Source organism: Chrysoperla carnea, chromosome 4, assembly GCF_905475395.1.
Source record: "Chrysoperla carnea chromosome 4, inChrCarn1.1, whole genome shotgun sequence".
Classification (NCBI taxonomy): Eukaryota; Metazoa; Arthropoda; class Insecta; order Neuroptera; family Chrysopidae; genus Chrysoperla; species Chrysoperla carnea.
Window position 1 is genome coordinate 64,708,596 of NC_058340.1, and position 24,292 is coordinate 64,732,887.

At 31.2% G+C, this 24,292-nt stretch overlaps 4 protein-coding genes across 4 annotated transcripts; 2 read left to right on the plus strand and 2 right to left on the minus strand.

Annotated features, from left to right (window-relative positions):
* Positions 1-1,746: 1,746 nt before the first annotated feature.
* LOC123298509 (ATP-dependent Clp protease ATP-binding subunit clpX-like, mitochondrial) lies at positions 1,747-8,118 on the minus strand. Its single transcript, XM_044880538.1, has 8 exons — positions 7,888-8,118; positions 4,965-5,383; positions 4,641-4,770; positions 3,983-4,399; positions 3,381-3,565; positions 3,148-3,312; positions 2,428-2,649; positions 1,747-2,035 (listed from the first exon to the last, which is right to left on the minus strand). The coding sequence occupies exons 1-8, from the start codon at positions 7,961-7,963 to the stop codon at positions 1,823-1,825; spliced, it is 1,827 nt and encodes a 608-aa protein (XP_044736473.1). The 5' UTR covers positions 7,964-8,118; the 3' UTR covers positions 1,747-1,822.
* A 2,548-nt stretch (positions 8,119-10,666) lies between these two features.
* Positions 10,667-13,371, minus strand: LOC123298519 (geranylgeranyl transferase type-1 subunit beta). Its single transcript, XM_044880548.1, has 5 exons — positions 13,235-13,371; positions 13,028-13,152; positions 12,465-12,623; positions 12,232-12,395; positions 10,667-11,182 (listed from the first exon to the last, which is right to left on the minus strand). The coding sequence occupies exons 1-5, from the start codon at positions 13,363-13,365 to the stop codon at positions 10,703-10,705; spliced, it is 1,059 nt and encodes a 352-aa protein (XP_044736483.1). The 5' UTR covers positions 13,366-13,371; the 3' UTR covers positions 10,667-10,702.
* Positions 13,372-14,649: 1,278 nt separating this feature from the next.
* Positions 14,650-16,866, plus strand: LOC123298531 (proteasome subunit alpha type-2). Its single transcript, XM_044880561.1, has 4 exons — positions 14,650-14,782; positions 14,844-14,920; positions 15,007-15,418; positions 16,652-16,866. Exons 1-4 carry the CDS (start codon positions 14,742-14,744, stop codon positions 16,824-16,826), a joined length of 705 nt encoding a protein of 234 aa, XP_044736496.1. The 5' UTR covers positions 14,650-14,741; the 3' UTR covers positions 16,827-16,866.
* A 2,003-nt stretch (positions 16,867-18,869) lies between these two features.
* On the plus strand, positions 18,870-23,380 carry LOC123298510 (E3 ubiquitin-protein ligase synoviolin A). Its single transcript, XM_044880539.1, has 5 exons — positions 18,870-19,149; positions 19,226-19,318; positions 19,387-19,539; positions 21,469-22,168; positions 22,528-23,380. Exons 1-5 carry the CDS (start codon positions 19,015-19,017, stop codon positions 23,154-23,156), a joined length of 1,710 nt encoding a protein of 569 aa, XP_044736474.1. The 5' UTR covers positions 18,870-19,014; the 3' UTR covers positions 23,157-23,380.
* Positions 23,381-24,292: the final 912 nt, after the last annotated feature.

The window sequence follows — 24,292 nt, forward strand, 5'->3', positions numbered from 1 at the left end:
AACACTTCATATGTATTTCATTTGCGTCCATTTTTTTTATTTATTTAAATAAATTGTACTAAAAATATTATTAGTTATACTAAAAGAAAAAAACTCTTTGATGTAGGTTTATTATTTATATATATACTCAGTATGATCAATATATCAATATTTTATTATTAACATTACCCAAAAAAATATATAACTTGAATTTGATTTCAACTAATTTTTTTAGACTTCATGTTACTAAATAATAAAAAAAAAAAAAATCTATTAAGAAATTTCTAAAAAATTTATATACAATTGGTTTTTTATTTATTTTTTTATTTTATATAAACATCTTTTTATGTTTAAATTTCGTAACAGTTATACGAAAAATTCAAATAATTTAAATCTGTCGTAAGAATTTAACTTACAAATGCAATCACCGTGACCCGGGCACCCATAAACAGTAAAATTTCTTGTTTCATAATTAGCCTTTTTCCTGGGAAGATTAAAAATAAATCCTCTAGATGGCAGGATTATTTGTACCCCCCTAAGTGTTGGCATCTAGCGGATCTTTTTTTAATCTTCAGAGAAAAAAGGCCTGGAATTATTAATTGTTGTATGTCCGGATTTAATGATAATGGAAAGGGAAGATTAAAAAAAGATCCACTAGATGGCAACACTAGGGGGGGTGGGGGGGTGTACAAATATATTCTGCCATCTAGAGGAGCTTTTTTTAATCCTCCCAGGAAAAAGGCTAATTGACGCCGCATACAAATTCTTTTGCAAAATAATAAAAAGATACTTTTTCGATATATAATATTGATATAAATCGAATAATTTCGAGATAATATTGACACATATCGATTGCGCATCTTCGAAAATACAAAAGTGCGTTGTCAAAATTCCAATTCTATTAATATTATCAAGAGTCAAGTGAATGATAATTTTGTAAAAAGTTTTGGAACGCGGCCAACACGTGCTATAATTTTATTTCTAAAACAATACAATTTTATAATTGACGGACTAAGATGATAGCTTAATCATCTCACGATACACGCGCAACCTCGTTTTTATTAATTTCTTCGTTGATATTGATATCAACAATATTTTTACTATCCACTTTAGTATATTTGAAAACACGCCGTGTTTCAGCACCTAACACATTATTAATTTTTTATTGATAATGAACACGCAATAATTCTGTAAAAACTTTTGGAACGCGACCAACACGCGCAATTTTTTTACGTATTAAACCATACATTTTATTGTAATCGGGTGCCAGGATAAAGAGGATCAAATTCATTAGAGTAATAACGGATTTTTGTTAGAAATGTGCATTTTAAAGCAGAATAAATCAGAAGAACTATTCCGGAAGATCACGATTATGCACTGGCCTCACAATAAAAAGAGAAACCATCGAAAAATCTTAGCGATCTCCTAGAAAATCTTTTCGGCAAGTGCCTTTTTTTTGTGGAGGCATGTCAAGTACAATTTGTATAGCATAAGATCTGCTTAAATTTGTGATTTGAAAGCAATGATTAGATACTTTTGAATTCCATCACAATGCTGTTTGAGTTTGTTTTTAATGCGAATAGTTTTTTTTAAATCCAAAACATAAAAAGATGTATAAATAAAATAAAAATTAATCACATATACAAGAAAAAATTAATAATTACTAAATAAATCCAAAAAACAAAGCACAATATATTAAATTTTTATAAAATTTTTACCAGAAAATAAACAAAACAAAAATTGAAATTGTATTCGAAATATGTGTGCAGAAAATTTAATATATAAATTAAAAAATTTTTATTATGCGTCGATCTTAAAAAAAAAAAATAATTGAATAATCAATTTACACTGATTGTTGAATCCTGATCTGATTTTTATCGCCTTCTTCATCGTTGTTACTACTGTTAGTTGATGAGGTTGGTGTCGTCGAATCAGTCGATTTTTTATATACATATACTGGCTGTTTCGTAACACCTTTTACATAATCTTCTGTAATATGTACGGAAGCCACATTTGTACCAGGTATTTCAAACATTGGCTCTAATAATAAGGATTCCTAAAAATTAAATAATAAAATTTTTTAAGAAGTGAAGTTAAAAGATTGAAGATAAGGGGGGTGTCATATCCCTAGCTGTCTAAACCTTTGAGTCCTCTTTAAGAACCTGTAGGATGGAATCGACACCAATAACATCGCAGAATGAACCCATCTCATGATAATGAATAATCCTAGGGTTCTGAACTCGGAAATATTTTGTCCTTATCTCCCTAAAGGCTTCATGGTCTTTCAATCTTTAATTTGAAACGTCATCGATCATCTTGGTAAGGAAATTAGGTTACAGAAGAGAAGAAAAGAGTTTTCCTCTTCACGTCGGCATGATTTCGATACCCAAAATTTCTTCTGGTACTATTTTGAAAAAGCCTCGAAAAATAAATCAATTTCTTACATACCATAATTGCACGTAAACCACGAGCCCCAGTTTTTCGTTCCATTGCCAAACAAGCAATTGCCTTATATGCCTCAGGTGTAAACGTTAATTCACAATGATCCATAGATAAAAGTCGTTGATATTGAGGAACAACCGCATTTTGTGGTTCTGTTAATATTCTCACTAATAAATTCACATCTAAACTATGGAATGGAACTAACACTGGAAATCTTCCAACAAATTCCTAAAAACATTACTTATATTACAATCTATCAACAAAAAAATCTCTACACAAGGAGATAAGCTATCAAGGGCCGAATTTTATCTAGATATTCGACAATTTCATTGATCAAATCCGAATAGAGAAAAGAATAGAAAAAAAAAAACATAAACAAAAAACAATCAAAGATTTGTTTGTATCTCTTTCTAGCAAATCAGAATTTAGCATAGAGTAGCTGTGGTAGCATATGGTCGTGGTATGCTTTTGACGTCACAGTATCTATCGGATCTCTCTGTCTATTCGTATTTCTCGACCAATTTTAATTTCCCTTTTATCATATTTTCTTTTACGGTATTTTCTTTATTAACCAAGAACCGTAAATAAGTCTTCATAACCACAATTATTGTTCGATGGAAACGGAAAATGAAAACAAGACTTTCTTGAATTTTAAGTTGAGATTTGGAAGAGATTGAATTTTTCGTATATGGCTAGCTATTGAGTAAAAAAGCTACATAAACTTACAGGAATCATTCCAAAGTCAATTAAATCACGAGCCTGAACTTGTTTTAAAGCTGCATCACGTTCTTTAATCTCATGTTCAAGATTTAATGGAGATCCAGATTCTTGTGCTGTTTGCATCACCGCACGTCGTCCAAGTCCTTGTGATGGTGATCCAAATCCTAAATACTATTTTATATACAGTTACAAGTTGATGAATTTAATTGATATGGTAATTAAAAAATAATAATAAATACCTTTTCGTTATTCCTACGTAGAATTAATCGATCTAAACCATTGTATGCACCACTTGCCACAAATAATATATTTGTTGTGTCAACTTGTACCGTTTCACCACGAAGTTTTCTTGGTGAATTTCGTTCAGGCACATTTACAACAGTTCCTTCTAACATTTTTAACATACCTTGTTGGACACCTTCACCTATAATTAGAAACAATAAAAATGATTTATTTCATACAGAGGCAGTTATCCACAAGGCAAAGTAGGCGAGGTTACAAAGGGGTGCACAACGATTATTTAATAACGAGATCTCAAGCCGATCAACTGCCCCGAACAACCAATCCGATTTTACAGAATCTAAGAAATAAAGAACCTAAACGTAAAGAACTAAAAATTGTCTTTATTGATAAGTTTTTATTACGGGAGGCGCTGATTTTTGAAACTACCCACGGGTGCAAAATTTCTTAATCCGACTCTGTATAGAGTTGCTTCATCTACATTCAATGACTATGTTTACTTGCTATCTCTTAATACCGGAGTTACTAAACCGGTTTAATAACAACGGTTTAAGAAATACCATGTATGCAATTATTAAGGCAAGTGTTAAAATATTTTTACCTCCGACATCTCTTAATTGATGTATACCAGGAACAGCTCCAATTTTATCAACTTCATCAAGGAACACAATACCAGTTTGAGCACGTTCAACACTATGTCCAGCATCTTGTAATAATTTACCAATAACACTTTCAATATCTTCACCAACGTAGCCAGCTTGTGTTAGCGTTGTACAATCGCATATTGCAAATGGAACATCTAAACACTGTGCTATTGTTTGAGCTAATAATGTTTTACCGGATCCGGTTGGACCAAGCAATAAAATATTACTCTTTTCTAATTTTAATTCATGCGATGTACTATCTAATACTTTCGAACCATGTTGTTGATGTCCTGGACGGTTTGGATTTGATGATGTTGTTGATTCATTTCCTTGATGAAATGTACTTCCTGTTACTCCCGATAGATGTAATAAATCTGTTTAAAAATAATTATAATTTAGTAAATTTTGAGTTAAAAAGCCAACTTGGCTGAAGTTGTATATTTACTACGGCGGTCACGCTTTAAGCGGAAATTCGATGTGTAAAGATATGTTAAACATTCGTAATTGGAGCATTCTGGAAGCATCCTCGTCTCCAGGAAAGGAATCGTACTCGAAATGCATAGTCAGTTTGTAAGAATTGTTTTGAAACTGTAAAATAAAAATATGTAAACTTACCTCGATGAGTAAATGCATGATGTGGACCATGCTCAATAATTGCTGATTCAGATTTTTGATTATTATTCTGGGCAGTTGGGATGTTATTATAAATTCGTTTATAGTGATTGTAAACAGCTACTGAAAGAACCTAAATAAAAACCTTACATAAGTAAATATTTCGAGCCTTATAACGATGTAACTTTGAGAGTTTAAGGTATTTCGATCACTCTAAAAGTTAAACCTGAGTACGAAGATATTAGATTATTACGTTTGATTGAAAAATTGATGTTACCGAAAATTTCTATTGTTTTATAGTTTATTAATCTATTAAAAATTTTTTACCTTCTTGGCATGTTCTTGTCCAACAACATGTTTTTCTAAATATTCATAAATTTTTTTTGGTGGTGGTGGAGGTTTTTTATACTGTCCAGTTTTATCAGCAGCTTTCTTTTTACTATCTGCTTCACTTAGTACAACAAAAAAATGATGACACTTATCGCATTTCACAAAGCGCGTAGAACTCACAAAAGTTTCAACTTGAGTACATGGATCACCACACTTTGGACATATTAAAGTATTTTTATTTTTACCCGAACCACCTGATGTTGTATTTGTTGGTGGCGGTGTAGTTGTCGGTGGTGGATCTTTATTTGGTGGTTCGGTAGTTGCTTTCCAAAATGGTGATGTTGTACTTATCGATCGTTCATTGTAATTGGGTTCATTATTAGCTGCTCGTGGAGCTCGAATTATGTATACTAAGCCTAAAAATAAATATTATTATCACACAAATGTATTTAAATTTAATTCTGTTAAACTTTGAATGTTAAGGACTAATTTTAATTATGACAAATCAGTAGATTTACGCTACGGAATATTCTAAAGGCTCCAATATTTTATACTGATCAATCTAAGATAGATATTCGGATATCTGGATCACTGACCCTTAACGATATACAGACCGTATTCAAAAGCATTGCTAATAGAGCATCAATGTTAATTAAATATGTTGGCGCAGAATTGTATTATTTTCAGGAAAAAGAGAAAATAATTATTGATACATACGTAATATTATTTATTCTCTTTGTGTGTAAGGTCCAACATAAATTGAGATAGTTCTATAGTAAATATTTTATTTATTTAACATTGATTCTCTATTGGCAATGCTTTTGTACACGGTCTGTATATGAAATGATATGACGTGTGGCAATATTATCCCAATCGATAGTCAAGCAGCAGTGCAATCCCTAAACACGGCGTGCATTAATTTGACGAGCTTGCCAGGTATGATACACAAAATTCATCTAATAAATTGGTGCAAAAATCAATACTTATTTTGAAAAATACTCGAGTTCTCATTTATTATCTTTGATAACACTTATACAACTCCAGGCCAACATGCTTTTTGACATAATGAAATTTGTGGTCATAGAAAATTCCACCTTAGTCTAGTCCCACACCTAGCCTCGAGTAATTAAATTACAGATTTCGTATGAAGTAATCTCAATTAAAACGAAAATAAACTAGGAATTGATTTAGAAACATTACGATTTCTGTAACAACAAATACTTTTCGATAGACAATGAAAAGGTAGAACAATCAATAGTGGGTTTAGGTTTAGGCTATTCGAACACTATCGTGTGTTTAGCATGTGTCTCACGTTAGGAAACTTTGGAGAAGATGATTAGCGTGAACAGAATATTATCTAAATTTTTTGATATTTTCTCAGATTTAATTTTGCGTGAATGAAAGCTTTTATCTTTCATAGATCTGCTAATAACAATTTTTATACCATGCATATATGTAATATGCAAGGTATACTAAGTTTAGTCCCAATTTTGTAACGCTTAAAAATATTGATGCTACGAACAAAATTTTGGTATAGGTGTTCATAAAATCACCTAATTAGTCCATTTCCGATTTCTGTCCGTCTGTCTGCCAACACGATAACTCAAAAACGAGAAGAGATATCAAACAAAACAACCTTTGGTTGAAACATTTTTTCGTAAACATCACTGTTTACCCGTGAGGGCGTAAATTTTATAGTATGTGTTATATGGGAATATCAGTTATGTATGTGTAATGTGATAGAGTAATCAACACTGTCTACGCATGGTATTTCAACAATTAATTCCGTCAATTGTTTGTTTCCACTTGTTTCACTTGAAATGCATTAATAAATTCGTGGGTCACAGGGTGGACGTAAAGTCGCAAGAAATAGCATTAACGTTAGATACACAATAGTGTTAAAATATCCATACCGATTTTAAAAAACTACAAAAATTGTAATAAAATTTAAACTTTTTCTAAATTATCTTTAATAAAAGGTAGGTATTATTTAATGTTATGATAAACAAGTGAAAACAAACAATTGACTGAGTTAATTGTTGAAATATCATGTATAAATAGTGTTGATTACTGTATCACATTGCACATACAATTTATATAAGACATACTATACAATTTACGCCTAATTTGCGCCCTCACGGGTAAACAGTGATGTTTAAGAAAAAATGTTTCAAACATAAGTTGTTTATTTTTTGATAAGGAACATTTTTTACATGTAATTTTTATTTCTATCGCTAACGGTTTACAAGATGGGCCCTACGGACCCATAGGTCGAGACTCAATTGACCTATGTTGCTCATTTACGAACTCGACCTCACTTTTTACGTCCAGAGTACGCTGTAAAAATTTCATCTTGATATCTTTTTTCGTTTTTGAGCTATCGTGCCCACAGACGGATGGACGGACGGACGGACAGCCGGAAATGGACTAATTAGGTGATTTTATAACACCTATACCAAAATTTTGTTTATAGCATCCATATTTTTAAGCGTTACAAACTTGGGACTAAACTTAGTATACCTTGCATATTACATATATGCATGGTATAATAAACCATGATTCATGTTCATGGTTTATTTATCATATTTCCTATCAAAAATTTCCACACTTAAAATCCAAGTTTCTGAAAAATAACTAATCACTCAAAAACTATACTTCAGAGTATTGATTATTATATTAAAAATTCAGGCTTTTATCTCTACGTTCTTCTAAAGAACATACAACCTAAAAATTTAGATTAAATTATTGTTTTTAAAAAGAATATATCATTAAGAATGAAACTTTATGAAAAATAGAATATTTTCTTTGTTTATTTGAAATATAAGTAACCGAATTATTATTTTTAGTGTCTCAGAAATCGTAATCTCGTCATGCTACTTTAATTATATAAATATTAATATAAAAAAAAAGTAATATTTACCATTTTGATTTGTAAATAATCTCGATATTGTTTTCAACTTGCTTGCAGTGGCTAATCGACATCTTACACCATTCATATTCTAAATGATAATTTTTTTGATGTTAAAATTAATTTTACTTACAAATTGATCTAAAGTTGTTAAAATAAAAAAAACTTGGAATTAAACAGTTTCATTTATGTGGATGTTATTTTTTTTACGGATTTTCTAGAAATTTTTTTTGTTTTTCTTTATTTTATAACATGATGTCTAAAATAAATAATACAATCCCACAGATTTATTTTACACTTTTCATCAATAATTTGGTTTTTCAAAATAATATTTTATGTAAATTTTCGTGATCTAAATAACTAATAAAGACATCTGTCACTCGGTGGCCATGTTTTTTTACTTTGATCAACACTGCGTAGTTTCGTGATATACAAATTTTTCCCAAATAAAAAAAAAAATCTCCTGTATACGTATTTTAATTTCGTCACACACAAAAAAGATTATTTTATTTTTATTCAATGTTTATAAATTAGTTAATTTTAATTTAAATCATAAACATTATTATTATCAATATATTGATAAATTAATTTTGAATGAAGATGTTATAGCTTAAAATTTGTTCGCGTAAATACGATAATTTCAATTTTTGAAATTCAAAGAGAACAAGGTTCTTGATAACCCCATACCTTGCCCCAAAATTAAATGCGAGGTCATTAGAAATATTGCAATTTTTTTGAATATACACATGGTTAATGCTTTGCATATCTAATTTAAAATAAATTGCAAACATGTTTTAAAAATTTATTCATATGATAACTTCGGTTTTTTGACTCAAGACAGAAAACCGTAAATTAACTTAATTAGATTTCAATTTATATGGCATTGACACTTAAATTAAATAATTTATTCAATATTGCCTTAATTATCATAATTAAAGTTAATTGGTTTTGAAATTGAACGAGATTAATAATTCTAAAAATAAAATTTCATTGTTGTGGTTCCGTTTACAAAAATTTTAAACACAGTCTATCGACTGATGATCTGAGAAATATTGCTACTATCGCATTTTTAAAGGAAATCTGTATAAAAACAAAACTTAATCTTGGAAGATACTTTAAGGTCACACTCAAGGTTAAAAACATGTTGACCTTTAAATTTTCCACTTAAAATAACTTTCATATGTAACAAATTGCTACATCTTATCTGAAATAAGCTCATATAAATCGAATTGCGCCCTGAGCAACTTTTAATTTACCGCTATTTCACCGAAGAGGGGCAAACAATTTAGTTACATTAATAGCCATAAAACTTATAAACTCAGCCTCGGCCTTTTTCATACTTAATTTAAAGTTAAACCTCTAAAAAATCACGAAAAAAAATACCTAACTCGCAATTCGATCTATATGAGCTTATTTCAGAAGAGATGTAGCAATTGGTTACATATGAAAGTTAATTTTAAGTGGTAAATTCGAAGGTCAACATGTTATTAACCTTGAGTGTGACCTTAAAGCGTCTTTCAAGATTAAGTTGTCTTATATGCCGGTTTTCCACTAATCGGACAGTAATAAACTGTAATGGCCATTACATTGCTAGTCTTCAAAAAGTTTGTAAAAAGTTGCAGTTATGTTTTTTTCGACTCGTGTTTCTGTTTTGATTTTTTATTTCCGGGTTTAGTGGAAAACCGGCATTACCTATACAGATTTCCCTTAACAATGCGATAGTATCATGATTTTTCAGATCCTCAGTCGAAAGACTATAAAATTTTTAGAAAAGGAACCTCAACAATGAAATTTTAGTTTTAGAATTATTAATCCCGTTTAATTTCAAATCGATTTTTATGGAATTGCTGTCATTATAATAAAATTTTTCGAGTTTGAGCTGCACCCACGAGTGCGTACTGGACCCTTTTTATTAAAAGAATTAGTAGTAAATACAATTTTATTGTACTCTAATATTTAATTTAAAATTTACACAATACAAATCCAGGTGAATATGGCCTGTGGAGCTCAGACCAATGCATTTCTAATTAAGAAAATTATGATATTTCAATTAAATTGTAAAAGAACTACACACAAATTAGATTTTGGGTGTGCAAAAATTTCATAGAGGAAAAAATTGTTAGGTACGACACTCTGAAATGACTGTCAAATACTATAGACTCCAGGCCAGAGATGGCGAACCAATGACACGCGTCACAATATTTTGGGCAAGCCACCGATCAAGGAATTAATTACAAGTACAATGAAAGACTGAAATAAACAATCGACGTCTATGATTAAATATGATGGCAAAAATTGCCATACGAAAGCCGCAAGTTTCTCGGCTGCAAACCTTTTCCTCGGCATAGTAAACCTTTTCAAGAGGGGGAGTATTTGAAGGAAGCCTGGTTAGCAAGCGAGCCCTCACTTTTTGATTTCGAACTATTTGAACTATTTTTGCTGAAAAACGCGAAAAACCTATTTTTGCAAACTTCCCCCCTCAATAAAATTTTTGCATAAGGGGGATTGATGGGGACTTTTCACAGTTCATTTATAATAGTATCCTGAACATTCATACCAATTTTTAGCTCTATGGGAATTTTTGTAACCTTCAAAGTGTAATTTGACTGGATAAAAAGTAAATAGTTTTTGATAATAATATTTGTATTTAAATTTTTAAATATCTTATAAAATAGAAACAACATAATTTTAAATAAAAAATTACAATTTAGCTATAAATGAACTATAATATTATAATAAAAATAAAAGCAGATGATAATTTGTTTTAAGAATATAATTATAATTTTCTTTTGAATAATTAAAAATAAGATTAATGAAAAAAAACAATCTATTGTGCTCGCCAATGCTCATGAATACTTTTTAAACGTTCAGCGGTTTGTAATGAAATTGCTAAACTAGGCATAATTTTCTTTAAACCTTTCTCATTCATTAAACTTAAACCACATAATCCAAAATATGTGTGTAAAGCATCCGATGAGTTATCCACTTGTTTGGCAAAACCACCGGTAATTAAATTTTGTGTAGTCATTATATATTCACGATTTTTTTCGATATTAATAAATTCAAATGCATTCAATATTTTTAGGGCGGCCACCACCCAAAATGAGTAGCATGTATCGTCTGGTTTATTCGGTCGACCATGAAAACCTTGGCCTTGTTTCATTAACAACCATCGAATGAGTCCATCACGTTGGTTTTGTGATAAACTATCTAAACGATTTGCAAGTGCTAATGTTGCTACAGCACAAAATGTTGATCCACCATGTGATTCTGTTTCTGGGCACTGTCCAATTGCAAAATCATAAGACTGAAAAAAAATTTGATGAAATTAAAACTTAGTCTTCCAAAGTTTTAAAAGTGAAAATACAGGCGATCTCTAAATGGTCGAATACATTTCTATGATCAAATAGATAGTTCTAAATGTTAATGGTAACATACCCTACTATACCCTCTCTCAGACCGTATCTTTATATGGATGGGTCAAGGGTCGAAGATCTATCTGATACGTGGACCTAGAATAAAAAACTCGATTCTTTTTGGTCAATATGCGACGGTTTTTCAATCAGAAATCTTCGTCATGCTGAGACGTGTCCAGATGTGCAACACGATAGGTTACAGTGGGGCACATATCCAAAAGGTTTCGGGCCCTTTAGGTATCCAGATTCCATTCGAAGGATAGTGCTTCGAGTAACTGAATCATCTTTCACTGAATAACGTCAGTCTGATCTGGGAACCAGGTAAGTCTGGCGTTAAATGGAATGAAGCAGCGGATTCGTTAGCGCGAGAGGGATCGTCTCAGACGTCCGATTCAACTGAGTCTGCCATTCTTATAGAAAAATGTTTCGTAATTTATCGAATCAAGGAATGGCTATTACAAACTCATCTAACTGTGGAGTACATAGTTGAGAAGGGTAGTGGGATTCTCACTAGGACACTCGATTGAATTACTACCTTCATAACATGGGGATCTCTGATGTTTCTACTTTTAGGATCAATATGGAGGACGATAGAACCTCCATATATGTTACTTCTACAGAGCATCAGGTTTACAATGTTTGGGTACGACACCTTGGATCTATCAATCCTGGGAGAAATCCCGACGGAGAATCTGTGGGCTTTCATGCGTGGCGCCTGGCCTCGACATAATCCTATTGTTTTATCTGCTTAAAATAGCATCTCTACATCTCTTTCCCGGAGACGTCTCGCCTTCGGTTTGTTGTTCTCAACTTAGGTTGTTCTCAAGGAGGGAACGGTTCCTCTGTCCCTAGTCTAGGTGCTATATATGTATTCAAATATTCAGGATCCTTTTTTTATTGTACTAGCCACAGAAAGTGGGTAAAAAAACTGTTTACTTACAATAGAATTTAAAATGAATTCTACAGTTTTATCAATATCCATTCCAGACCAATCATCTAGAATGTAAGATATGCATGCCGCACAATATACAAATCGCATATCACTTTCACTACCAACTAACGATGCCGTGAAATTTCCATCAGGTCGTTGTAATTTACGTAAACCTATAAATTTTCACATGATAATTATTTCTCATTTTCATTATGGACCAAATTTTATTAAATTAATCTTACTTCTAACAATTGACTGTCTATGGACTCGTGATAAATCGTCCCCTAATATTAAAAGCGTTGATAAAGCAGTGTAAGTGTGCGCTATAGCTCCACATTTGTACGTACTACGTTCTTTTAAGTAATTAAATGCTGTTGAACCTTGAAAACCAGCTAATTCTCCTAGAACAAATTCGAAATAATATACGTTAAAAACTTTCACAAAGATCATGAGAGCAAATAAGGCACAGCACATTAAAATGAAAAAGGTATCTTTTGTCCTTTCACATTCTTTGTACTCGTGGCGCTGACATCTTAACGTTAAAATCTTTTAAGGCGTTTTAAAATCGCTTTGGTGCACCGCTTTGATAAGATTTCAAGCGGTATCTCAGAAAATATTCGTCTAATCATCAAATATACCCAATTGTTGTATTTTGAGTTCGGAAACAAAAATCATTACTCAATGTTTTTTAATGAGTATCCCAAAACTGTTTATAGGGTAAGTTTAAACAATTTTCTTCGAAAATACTGCCCGAAGAAATTATCTGCAAATTAACAACGAAAAACTTCTCAAAAAAAATTCTTACCTTCATCATCGTAAACTTGTAAACTATATATCCAATTTATAATACTTTTCGCTTGATTTTCATTGAAAATATCTAAACTATTTAATACATCAAGACCTGATATGGAGAAAAAAGCTATAGTCATTCTGAAAAATAATATGAATTCATTTGACATTATTCAAAATATTAAATAAATCAAATATTTATTAAAATTTATTAATAAAATACCTTTGTGAATCTAATAACGAATAATGTTGTGGAACTAATTTTAAACATCTTTCAAAAAATCGAACATGTTCCCGTTTTCTTAATTTTTCTTGAGGGTAATTAATAATGTGCGCTTTATTATTTCGTTTCATATTTATTTTTCTAGTCTAAATACATAAATTAAAAATTTTGTAAAATTTATATTAAAAATAAAAATTATTTCAAAAATATTTTGACAACTTATGTCATTTTTATGGGAGAAATCTCTCTTTTGAAATAGGAAAAAACCGCAAAGAGGGAACGTTCAACTTGATAAGATTGATAACAATTTGATAGTAGCACTCAGTAATACGCAGTAATTTGCTCTGTGTAGAAAAGTTTATGCTTGATGTAGGAATTCTGAGTTTAATTCTTTTGGATTTAAAGTGATTCAAATAGGGTTGGAAAGATTTGTTTATGGCTGTGCAAGAGTTATTCACTTTCAATAAATGCCTGTTGTACAGGCAGAAGGCCGTGTTTCAACCTATTTTGGATCAGTCAATTGTAGGCTGTGTTCGACGGCAAATCTATTGACGAATTGGTTGTCGTTTCCCGATATTTGTTAACACAAATGAATTCGATTTGTAAAGTTACACAAATCTATTAAACCGTACGTAAAATCAAAAGTAAATGTAAGGTTTTACTTTTAAGGCACGGATCTAGTAATTATAGTAGGGATGTAGTATAAAGTCCTACTTTAGACGAGCGGGGTGTATCACTCATACTTTCAGCATGCGCCTAGTTAACAGCCAATAGAAAGTAGGCAATGATACCCTGCCTCTTCACCCTGAGTGAGACTCAGGGGGGACCCCACTCGATTATACTCCATTCCTTTTAAAATATTCCTATATCCATGATTAAACCATGGAGGTTATAAAGAAGGAGAACGATCACTACGCGCTAAAGCATTAGCGCACTTGTCCCTGAAAATTTGTAGAATTTATAGTTCATTTTTCAGCCACCAGCCGCGCTGTCGTCGGTAATTAGTATCTACGAAGTTAGCTGTTTATGAGTACAAGTAGATGAAGTTAGTACCATTAAAATTTATAAAGTAGTATAGATAAATTTATAAGGTAGAATATATAATTTATAATTTATTCATTAGTAAATAATAATAATAATTTCATTATTTCCTTTTTTCCTTTGAATGATATTATATACACGTATATTAAACGTTGATAGATCATTTGAAATTAGAAAAATGACTTATTTTGTCCATATTTTGGGGACAATATTTTCTATTGCGATCGTTCTCCTTCTTTATAACCTCCATGGATTAAACCATACGTAAAATCAAAAGAAAAAGTAAAATTTTGAGGTGACATTCATTCTAATATATACAAGGTGTGATTTAAGAACGTACACTATATTTATATATACAATATATCGGAATTATTCTTCGTGTCATTTAATGAATGTTTGGCAGATGAGGTTAGATTTTGTGTTTGAATAAAGTAGAAGTAAATTTGCACTGTAATCATTTGTGATCATGGCATCTGAAAGATACAGTTTTTCTTTAACAACATTCAGGTAATTTTCAAGTAAAACTTAAATATTTTGATAATATTTTCACCAATAAATAATTTTACAGCCCTTCAGGGAAATTAGTTCAAATTGAATATGCTTTAGCCGCTGTTGCTGCCGGTGCACCTTCCGTTGGAATTAAAGGTAAAGTTAAAATTAATTTAAACTGAAAAATTACGGCCATTAATTACAATTGTAAAATAACAATTGGAACATTTATTTTATTTCAGCTTCAAATGGCGTTGTTTTGGCTACAGAAAATAAACATAAATCGATTTTATACGATGAGCACAGTGTTCATAAGGTAGAAATGGTCACCAATCATATTGGTATGGTCTATTCTGGAATGGGTCCTGATTATCGATTATTGGTCAAACAAGCAAGAAAAATGGCTCAAACATATTTATTAACGTACCATGAACCGATTCCAACTGCTCAATTGGTACAACGTGTTGCAATGGTTATGCAAGAGTATACACAATCTGGAGGTGTACGGCCATTTGGTGTTTCATTATTGATTTGTGGTTGGGATGATGGAAAACCATATTTATTCCAATGTGATCCTTCGGGAGCATATTTTGCATGGAAAGCAACAGCTATGGGGAAAAATCATATTAATGGAAAAACTTTCTTGGAGAAACGGTAAATAATACAGAGTGTCCTCTTAGGTTAGATTAGGTTAGAGTGGCTGTCCTAGGGTGGGACACACTTAGACCATAGGGTCCGTTGTGATACCGTAAAGTGGGTTGGCCCATCCCCGGCCACTACTCCTTGAACCATTTGGAGCTGTTTAATACAGCGGGAGGGCTTCGACGTCGACTGACTTTAGGCCGGAGAGGTCGTCAAAGAGAGGCTGGCTCAAGTAAGTCCATCTCCTCATGACAAGAGCTGGGCAGTGACAGAGAAGATGAGACATTGTCTCTTTCTCGTCACCACTGTGGCAGCTCCTGTAGTAGTCGTGGTACACTGCCAGGCCCAAGCGTTCAGACACCGACTCCAAAAATAACAATAATTGCAACTACATTATATTTTCGTTATTATTTACTTTTTAGTGCATATTAATTTGTTTTTGAATTGTTTCTTTTGAAGTCGGTTTTTTTTTTGTTAAAAGTTTTTTTTCCATAGAGATATGACAGATAGAGAACGCTAGCTTGTAAGTGGATGCGATATGCGAATATATAATAAGTTTATGTGTACATATGATTATGGCAAGGCCATAGAGGAACTCACTGAGAGTCTTCTCTCGTTTTGCATGTCGCATCGACTTTTATCGCGTTTATCAAGAATTGATAAACAATTTTTATACCATGTATATATGAAATATACATAGTATATTAAGTTTAGTCCCAAGTTTGTAACGCTTAAAAATAATGATGCTAGGAAAAAAATTTTGTCATAGGTGTTCATAAAATCACCTAATTAATCCATTTCCGGTTGTCCGTCCGTCCGTCTGTGGACACGATAACACAAAAACGAAAAAAGATATCGAGCTGAAATTTTTACAGCGTACTCATGACGTAAAAAGTGAGGTCAAGTTCGTAAATGAGCAACATAGGTCAACTGGGTCCTGGCTCCGTAGGACCCATCTTGTAAACCGTTAGAGATAGAACAAAAGTTTAAATGTAAAATGTTCCTTATCAAAAATAAAACAACTTTTGTTTGAAATATTTTTTCGTAAACATCACTGTTTACCCGTGAGGGCGCTAATTAGGCGGAAATTTTATAATATGGACTATACTTGATTATCAGTTATGTATGTGTCACATGTTTGTATGTGTAATGTGATAAAGAAATCAACACTGACTATGCATGGTATTTCAACAATTAACTCAGTCAATTGTTTGTTTTCACTTGTTTATATTTTTTTTTTTATAGATTCAGTGAAGATTTGGAATTAGATGACGCTGTTCATACAGCTATTTTGACTTTAAAAGAAGGATTCGAAGGACAAATGACCGCTGATAATATTGAAGTTGGCATATGTGATGAAAATGGTTTTAGACGATTAGAACCATCTCACGTTAAAGATTATCTTGCAAATATTCCTTAGAAAAGTTTTTTTTTTAACATCAACAATTTTACTTGTATCAATTTTTTTTCTAAATAAAATTAAATATTCTTAACAAATTATTTTGTGCTTAATATTTATTCCTCGCATTAATTTAAAAAAAATTTTTGATGTGGACTTAATTATGAATCGAAAAAACTAAAGGATGGAGTGTTACAGAATGATTGTTGCAATAAATCATGCGTTAGTAGTGTGTCGTGACTATGGTAACTACATGAATAAAACTCATGAACGGGGCGAATAGGCAAAGGACAAATCGAGGCAGACGTAGACTCTTTTAAGAAAACGGGGTAATTGCAAAAAGATTTGATTGTATGTAAGTTACAAATGAAGTTAATAAAAGCGTGTTAAAAATAAAATAATTTTTTATTTTTGTAGTTTATTTTCCTGGAAGTTAGGTTTTTAGATTTTAGGTAAGTTAAAGGGTAAACTTAGGTGTGCAATTTTGCTATTCGTCACTAGATTATGGGTGGTTCACGATTTGGATCAGCTTCACAATATTCCCCGTCATTTATTAAGCGTTCGCCATACAAACAACCACATTTTAAAGTGAGGTGGGTTTTTGATAACCTTTAGAAGTACCTACGCAAAATATGAACATTTAAAACTCCTAATTAAACAAAGAGGAAGGAAGATATCTTAAAAATTACGTCATTTTTGAGTATTGCCTCTTAGATATTACATAAAAAACTTTGTTTTGCAAAAAAAGACATGCAACAATCTTTCAAAAAATTTTCAAATTTTGTTAGGGTATCAAGTCTAATTTTACATTTTTATACCATGCATATATGTAATATGCAAAGTATACTAAGTTTAGTCCCAAGTTTGTAACGCTTAAAAATATTGATGCTATGAACAAAATTTTGGTATAGATGTTTATAAAATCACCTAATTAGTCCATTTTCGGTTGTCTGTCTGCCAACATGATAACTCAAAAACGAAAAGACATATCAAGCTGAAATTTGTACAGTGTATCCAGGACGAAAAAAGTGAGGTCGAGTTCGTAAATGAGCAACATAGGTCAATGGGGTCTTGACCTATGGGTCCGTAGGATCCATCTTGTAAACCGTTAGAGATAAAACACTTAAATTTTTATGTAAAAAATCTTCCTTATCAAAAAGTAAACAACTTTTGTTTGAAACATTTTTTCGTAAACATCACTGTTTACCCGTCAGGGCGCAAATTTGGCTTAAATTGTATATATGTATTATATGGGGATATCAGCTATGTATGTGTGGCATGTATGTATATGTAATGTGATAGAGTAATCAACACTGTCTTTTCATGGTATTTCAACAATTAACTTAGTCAATTGTTTGTTTTCACTTGTTATGGGTAACATGTGAACATGACAATTTCGATTTCAGTTATCAGTCCAAAAATTTTTAATTTACTTAAGAATTAAAATAAACTTTAATTATCTTAAAATCACAGTCTGCTATCTTAATTATGGCGCATTAAAAATATTTAATTGAATAAAAACAATTACAAATTTATCTCTTTATCAAAAAAAAAAAATCGTTTAAATGATTTTTCTCGAATTTCATACAGATATTTTAAAATAAAATTTAAAATTTTCGTATTTTGAAATATCATCCGATGTCTAATATACAATTTTTAAAGCAAAATTTTCAAATTTTAATATTTTCCTTATCAATGAAAAACATTTCCCGAAATATTTATTATTCGCAACCAATAAAAATTTAAAATGTGTCCCTATTCTGATTGAATACATTACTGGAAATAATTCTCTTATCAATTGTGTTCAATTGTTATTGGTTCAAGTAAAAAAAATTCAAAGTAATTTCTAAATTTCAAAAAAAAAGTTGTCAAACTGAATATTTTTATAAAAATAAAATTCACCAAAATTTTCGATTTGAATAATAAAAAGAAATGATTAAATAATTAAAAATTTGTAATTTTTTATTTAAAAAAGAATGTAAAATTAAAATTATTACATTTGAAAAGATAACATTATCTCTCATTATTATTATTATTATTATTTATACAGAACGAACGGGTGACCATGCATATCTATAAAACAAAGTGGACTCGTCAATACCAACTCAACTGATTCAAAGCACAATATTGGTGCTGGTGCCTATTCGTAATATGATAATTTATCAGATTTGTATGTTTTTATGGTTTTGACAGATGTGTCAAACGAATTATGAAAATGAGGTCTATTGGAATTACTTTTGTTAGTTTTATATTAACATTTATTGTTGTTGGAAATGCATATTATCAAAAGAAACAGTTTTATCCATCCGTGGTATATATCACGAAATCGAATCCATCTATGGCTGTAAGTTTTTCGCAAACAAAAAAAAAATTTTCTACGTTTTTATCCAAATAATTTTTATATTTCGTGTTCGATTTAGGTATTGTATATACAAGCCTTTATTGTGGTTTTACTGATTGGAAAATTAATGAGAAGGGTGTTCTTTGGACAGTTACGTGCCGCAGAATTTGAAGTATGTTCAAAGCTAAATAATAAATTTTTTTAACGATGACTTATTTTGCTTGATTTGATGTGTTTTAGCATTTGATGGAAAGATCTTGGTATGCTGTGACGGAAACATGTTTAGCGTTTACAGTATTTCGAGATGATTTCAATCCAAAATTCGTGGCATTGTTTACTGTGCTGTTATTTTTAAAATCATTCCATTGGTTAGCAGAAGATAGAGTAGATTATGTACGTATTAAAATTTTCTTAATTTTATATTTGGGTACAAAGTTTTTTTTTTTTGTTTAGTCTGCTTATAAAATTTTCGTTATTCGGGTAAACTTTGATAATATTACCGTTTTAAGAAAACTTTCCAACAATATGTTTAGTTAATTATGTGGACTTTCTTAATATTTTTAACCGACTTCAAACCAAAAAGGAGGAGGTTATCAATTCGACTGTATTTTTTTTTTTATATTTGTTACCTTAGAACTTTTGACTGGGTAAAACGATTTTGATGAATTTTTTTTTATTTGAAAGCTGGTGCTTCCCGTATGATCCCATTTCAGTTTGGTCCAGTTCTGACAATGGCATCCATGAGAAAACCATATAAGTCTTAAATTTGCATTAAGTATGTGCGCGACAAATGGACGAATAACTCAATATCACGCCAACCAATTTCGATGATTCTTTTTTTAGTGACAAATTAGTTAGTGTACTTCAGATTCACTAAAAATCATAAAATAAAAAAACTTTTAAGAAAAAGAAAACCGACTTCAAAAAGTAAAATAATAAAAATGCACTAAAAAATAAAAAAATAACGACAATATAATGTAGTTATAATTATTGTTATTTTTGGAGTCGGTGTCAGCCAAGTTAATGTAGCAAACTGTTCTGTCACATTTGTTTCCTTGGCTGACACCGACTCCAAAAATAACAATAATTTTAACTACATTATATTGTCGTTATTTTTTTATTTTTTAGTGCATTTTTATTATTTTACTTTTTGAAGTCGGTTTTCTTTTTCTTAAAAGTTTTTTTATTTTATGATTTTTAGTGAATCTGAAGTACACTAACCATACTTTGAATAGATAAACTATAGTAATCAAGTAAAAAACATTTTTTTTTGACGGTTCCCATGTTTTGAAGTCTCTTGAATCCGTTTTTCCTATCGTTTGAAGAACATGATTTTTTGAAGAATTGGACAGAAATCTGACACCTTGTGCAAATTTCCGAAGTACTACTGAAGTTCAAAACATCTCCCTGATTATTGACCATTACTATTAGTTCAGATAACACGCTATATTGCATATATTGTCCATAAATATTAGAACTTTTACACTTTAGCAGTTAAAGTGTGGTGGCGGCCATTTTGTTGTAACGTTGAACCATAATTTGTGTACATTTAATTTTAATAAAAAACAAGTGAAAACAAACAATTGATTGAGTTAATTGTTGAAATACCATGCAAAGACAGTGTTGATTACTCTATCACATTACACATACACGTATATGATGTATGTCTCACATACATAACTGATATCCCTAAAAAATACATACTATACAATTTACGCCTAATTTGCGCCCTCACGGATAAACAGTGATGTTTACGAAAAAATGTTTCAAACAAAAGTTGTTTATTTTTTTATAAGGAAGATTTTTTACATTTAAACTTTTGTTCTATCTCTAACGGTTTACAAGATTGGTCCTACGGACCCATAGGTCAAGACCCACTTGACCTATGTTGCTCATTTACGAACTCGACGTCACTTTTTACGTCCTGAATAAATTTCAGCTTGATATCTTTTTTCGATTTTGAGTTATCGTGTTGGAAGACAGACAGACAGACAGACGGACAGAAACCGAAAATGGACTAATTAGGTGATTTTATAAACACCTATACCAAAATTTTTTTCATAGCATCAATATTTTTAGGCGTTACAAAATTGGGACTAAACTTAATATACTATGTATATTTCATATATACATGGTATAATAAATGTTCCGTTCTTAATAGAACAACCTGTATACTAGATATTGTATGGTACCCAACTTCAAAAAACTACTCATACAAAGTGATTTTGACCTAAAAAAATTGGGTTCATTCAACAGTTTTTCATACACCCGAGCCAAGTTACAAATTTCGATAATTAAAAGATTTTTTATTTTAAATTCTAGATGGAACGAAGTCCAGTAATTGGTTGGATATTTCATTTAAGAGTATTAAGTTTATTACACGTACTTGGATTATGCGATATGTACTTCGTAGCACACGCATATCAATCAACTATCACTAAAGGGGCATCTGTGCAACTAGTATTTGGATTCGAATACGCGATATTAATGACAATGGTCATAAATGTGACCATTAAGTATGCGTTGCATTCAGTTGACTTGCATAGTGATAATCCATGGGAAAATAAGGCTGTTTTACTATTGTACACAGAATTAATAATGGGCTTCATAAAAGTCATACTATACATTTCATTCGTAGCAATTATGGTTCGTATTTACACGCTACCATTATTTGCGTTCCGACCGATGTACTATACGATGCGAAACTTTAAGAAAGCATTCAACGATGTCATACTATCGCGGCGTGCAATACGAAATATGAACACGTTGTATCCGGATGCAACGCCAGAAGAGTTACAGGCAGCGGACAATGTGTGTATTATATGCCGAGAAGAAATGGTTACTGCATCAAAGAAATTACCATGTAATCATATCTTCCATACGGCTTGTTTACGATCATGGTTTCAGAGACAACAGACTTGTCCTACATGCCGATTAAATATTTTACGTCCTATTTCACAAACTAGAAATGTAGCTGGTGCTCAACAACAACAAAGAAATGCTCAACCTCCACAACCTGCTGGTAAGTAGAAATAATTTTTGTCATTTGACAATATAGGTCTAAAATCAGGTGTGTTATTTAACAGTCACTTCAAAACGGCTCTAAATTTGAGACGTTGTTGTTAAAAAAACTTCATAATAACAATTGAAAACGAAACACAACTTTTTTAGAGACATTTGCTCATATTTGTCAAAGGAAGTACTGACTGTGTACTGTTTACAAGGAGACAAAGAGTTGCTCAACGAATGATTAGCATATCTGACATTCAATTTACACAAACCAGAACGGTTATGCATCTGGGAGCCATCTTAAATTCAAAACTGAGGTGTTAAGAATTTGAATATGGCATTCTTAACTTTTTTTATTATTATTAATTGCAGGTGAGGGAGCTGAAGCAGCTGCAAATCCATTTCAAATGTTTGCGGGTGTCAATCCATTCCATATACCACCAATGTGGGGAGCACCACCAGCGCCACCTGCACGTGACGCAAACAATGCACGAAACGGTGCATCATCATCAACAACAACGCCACCACCAATTCCACCACAATTTTTACCGCCATTACCACCTTTTGCGTTTATTCCATTTACTGTACCACCGCCACTACCAAAGTTATCAACATTATCGACTGAAGAGTTAAAACGACTTGAGGGTAATGAACGTGAAGCAGTTGAAGCACGAATACAACTATTACGAAACATACAACTAATGTTAGATTCATCGGTTGCAATGATGCAACAATACACTTTTGTGGCGGGTACGTCACAAACAACTACTAGGGATCCTAAAGATACTAAAGATAAGGATAGTTCTAGTGAAGAACAAGGGTCATCAACAACAGCTACATCATCTTCAGATAGTAACACAACTTCTCAGCCAGATGTTGTATCCACTTCTAATAGCAACGCGACACAAGCAAATCTAGCACAATCAACCGAACATAATGAGATACGTATGCGTCGTTTACAAAGGTTTCAAGCTGAACAAACCGCAAATCAACAACAATAAATGAACTTTACGCGCTCGCCCGCCGAATCATCGTTAATTGATTCATTTGTTTTTTGTGTACTGACGAAGAGACTCTTGTTGTGTGGCTTAGTGTGATATGAATGGCATTGCGTGTACAAACTGTTGCTAAAATTTAAAAAAAAAACTTGTACTTGTAACTGCTATTATAATACTTTATATATAAAAACAAAAATATATCCTGTAAATTATGACATTAAAAACAAATTCTCCTACAAAAAAAACAAACTTAAGTATTTAAAATTACATAATGTATTTTATAAAAGGATCCGGGACAAATTAAATGCATGAGATTTTTCAGTTAAAAATTGTCTGAATTGTTTGATAAAAGATCCTTTTTAACATGCAAATAAAATGTGTCAATGGACCCAAGGTTCTTAAATGAACAGGTTTTGAGATATTTGGGATCAAAGCATGTTAAGAAGGACGTTCTATCAAATTTTCAGGCATTCCAAAAAATTTTATATTTAATTTGTTTGGGGTCTTTTAATTTGCATTTTTTTTTTTTTTTGTTTATTTAAAAACTCTAGCTCACGTAAATATTCGTTAGTGTTTTTTTTTTTTATTATTTAAGGTAAAATTTAAAAAATAATATGTAAATATTATAAAAACAAAATGTCTTATGAGAAAATTCGTTGTTAGATTGTTATTTTAGATTTAAAACAAAAACGTTTTTCTTTTTATTTATGAATATAATTTTAAAAGGAATTTAAGGTTTTATATTCCTAAATTAACACTTAATACTCCCATAAAATTAGGTTAAATTTACTGAAGTTTTGCAGGCAGCAATGCCATCTATGTCAAGTTTTAGCTTTTTACCAAATGCGGTTGTTTCCTTCTAGCCCTCTCCAAACTGAACCGATTTTGAATATCAGCATTTCTTTTTTTCGGGTACGGGACCCTAACCATTAACTTTCAAACAAATCAAAGTCGGTTCATTCGATTAGGAGCTACGATGCCACAGACAGGCAGAAACACACACATAGCGGACAAACTTACGACACCTCTCTTTTTGGTTCGGGGGTTAAAATATTTTTCAAATAAATTGTGGAAAGTTGATTTTTCTGAAATTACCCTTTTTTTACGAAAATTTTTATTCTACAGGTAAAATGCTAAAA

Bases quoted from the DNA above. Each gene is read 5' to 3' on its own strand.
- LOC123298509 (XM_044880538.1), bottom strand. From the start codon at position 7,963: ATGAATGGTGTAAGATGTCGATTAGCCACTGCAAGCAAGTTGAAAACA. The intron at 3,313-3,380 runs GTATTTATTATT...TATATAAAATAG, and splicing joins TACGTAGGAATAACGAAAAG to TATTTAGGATTTGGATCACC. The intron at 2,036-2,427 runs GTATGTAAGAAA...TTTAATTTTTAG, and splicing joins GTGGTTTACGTGCAATTATG to GAATCCTTATTATTAGAGCC.
- LOC123298519 (XM_044880548.1), bottom strand. From the start codon at position 13,365: ATGAAACGAAATAATAAAGCGCACATTATTAATTACCCTCAAGAAAAA. The intron at 13,153-13,234 runs GTATTTTATTAA...ATTATTTTTCAG, and splicing joins TCGTTATTAGATTCACAAAG to AATGACTATAGCTTTTTTCT. The intron at 11,183-12,231 runs GTAAGTAAACAG...ATTTTTTTTCAG, and splicing joins AATTCATTTTAAATTCTATT to TCTTATGATTTTGCAATTGG.
- LOC123298531 (XM_044880561.1), top strand. From the start codon at position 14,742: ATGGCATCTGAAAGATACAGTTTTTCTTTAACAACATTCAG. The intron at 14,783-14,843 runs GTAATTTTCAAG...ATAATTTTACAG, and splicing joins TTTTCTTTAACAACATTCAG to CCCTTCAGGGAAATTAGTTC. The intron at 15,419-16,651 runs GTAAATAATACA...TTTTTTTTATAG, and splicing joins AAAACTTTCTTGGAGAAACG to ATTCAGTGAAGATTTGGAAT.
- LOC123298510 (XM_044880539.1), top strand. From the start codon at position 19,015: ATGAAAATGAGGTCTATTGGAATTACTTTTGTTAGTTTTATATTAACA. The intron at 19,150-19,225 runs GTAAGTTTTTCG...TGTTCGATTTAG, and splicing joins AATCGAATCCATCTATGGCT to GTATTGTATATACAAGCCTT. The intron at 19,540-21,468 runs GTACGTATTAAA...TTTAAATTCTAG, and splicing joins CAGAAGATAGAGTAGATTAT to ATGGAACGAAGTCCAGTAAT.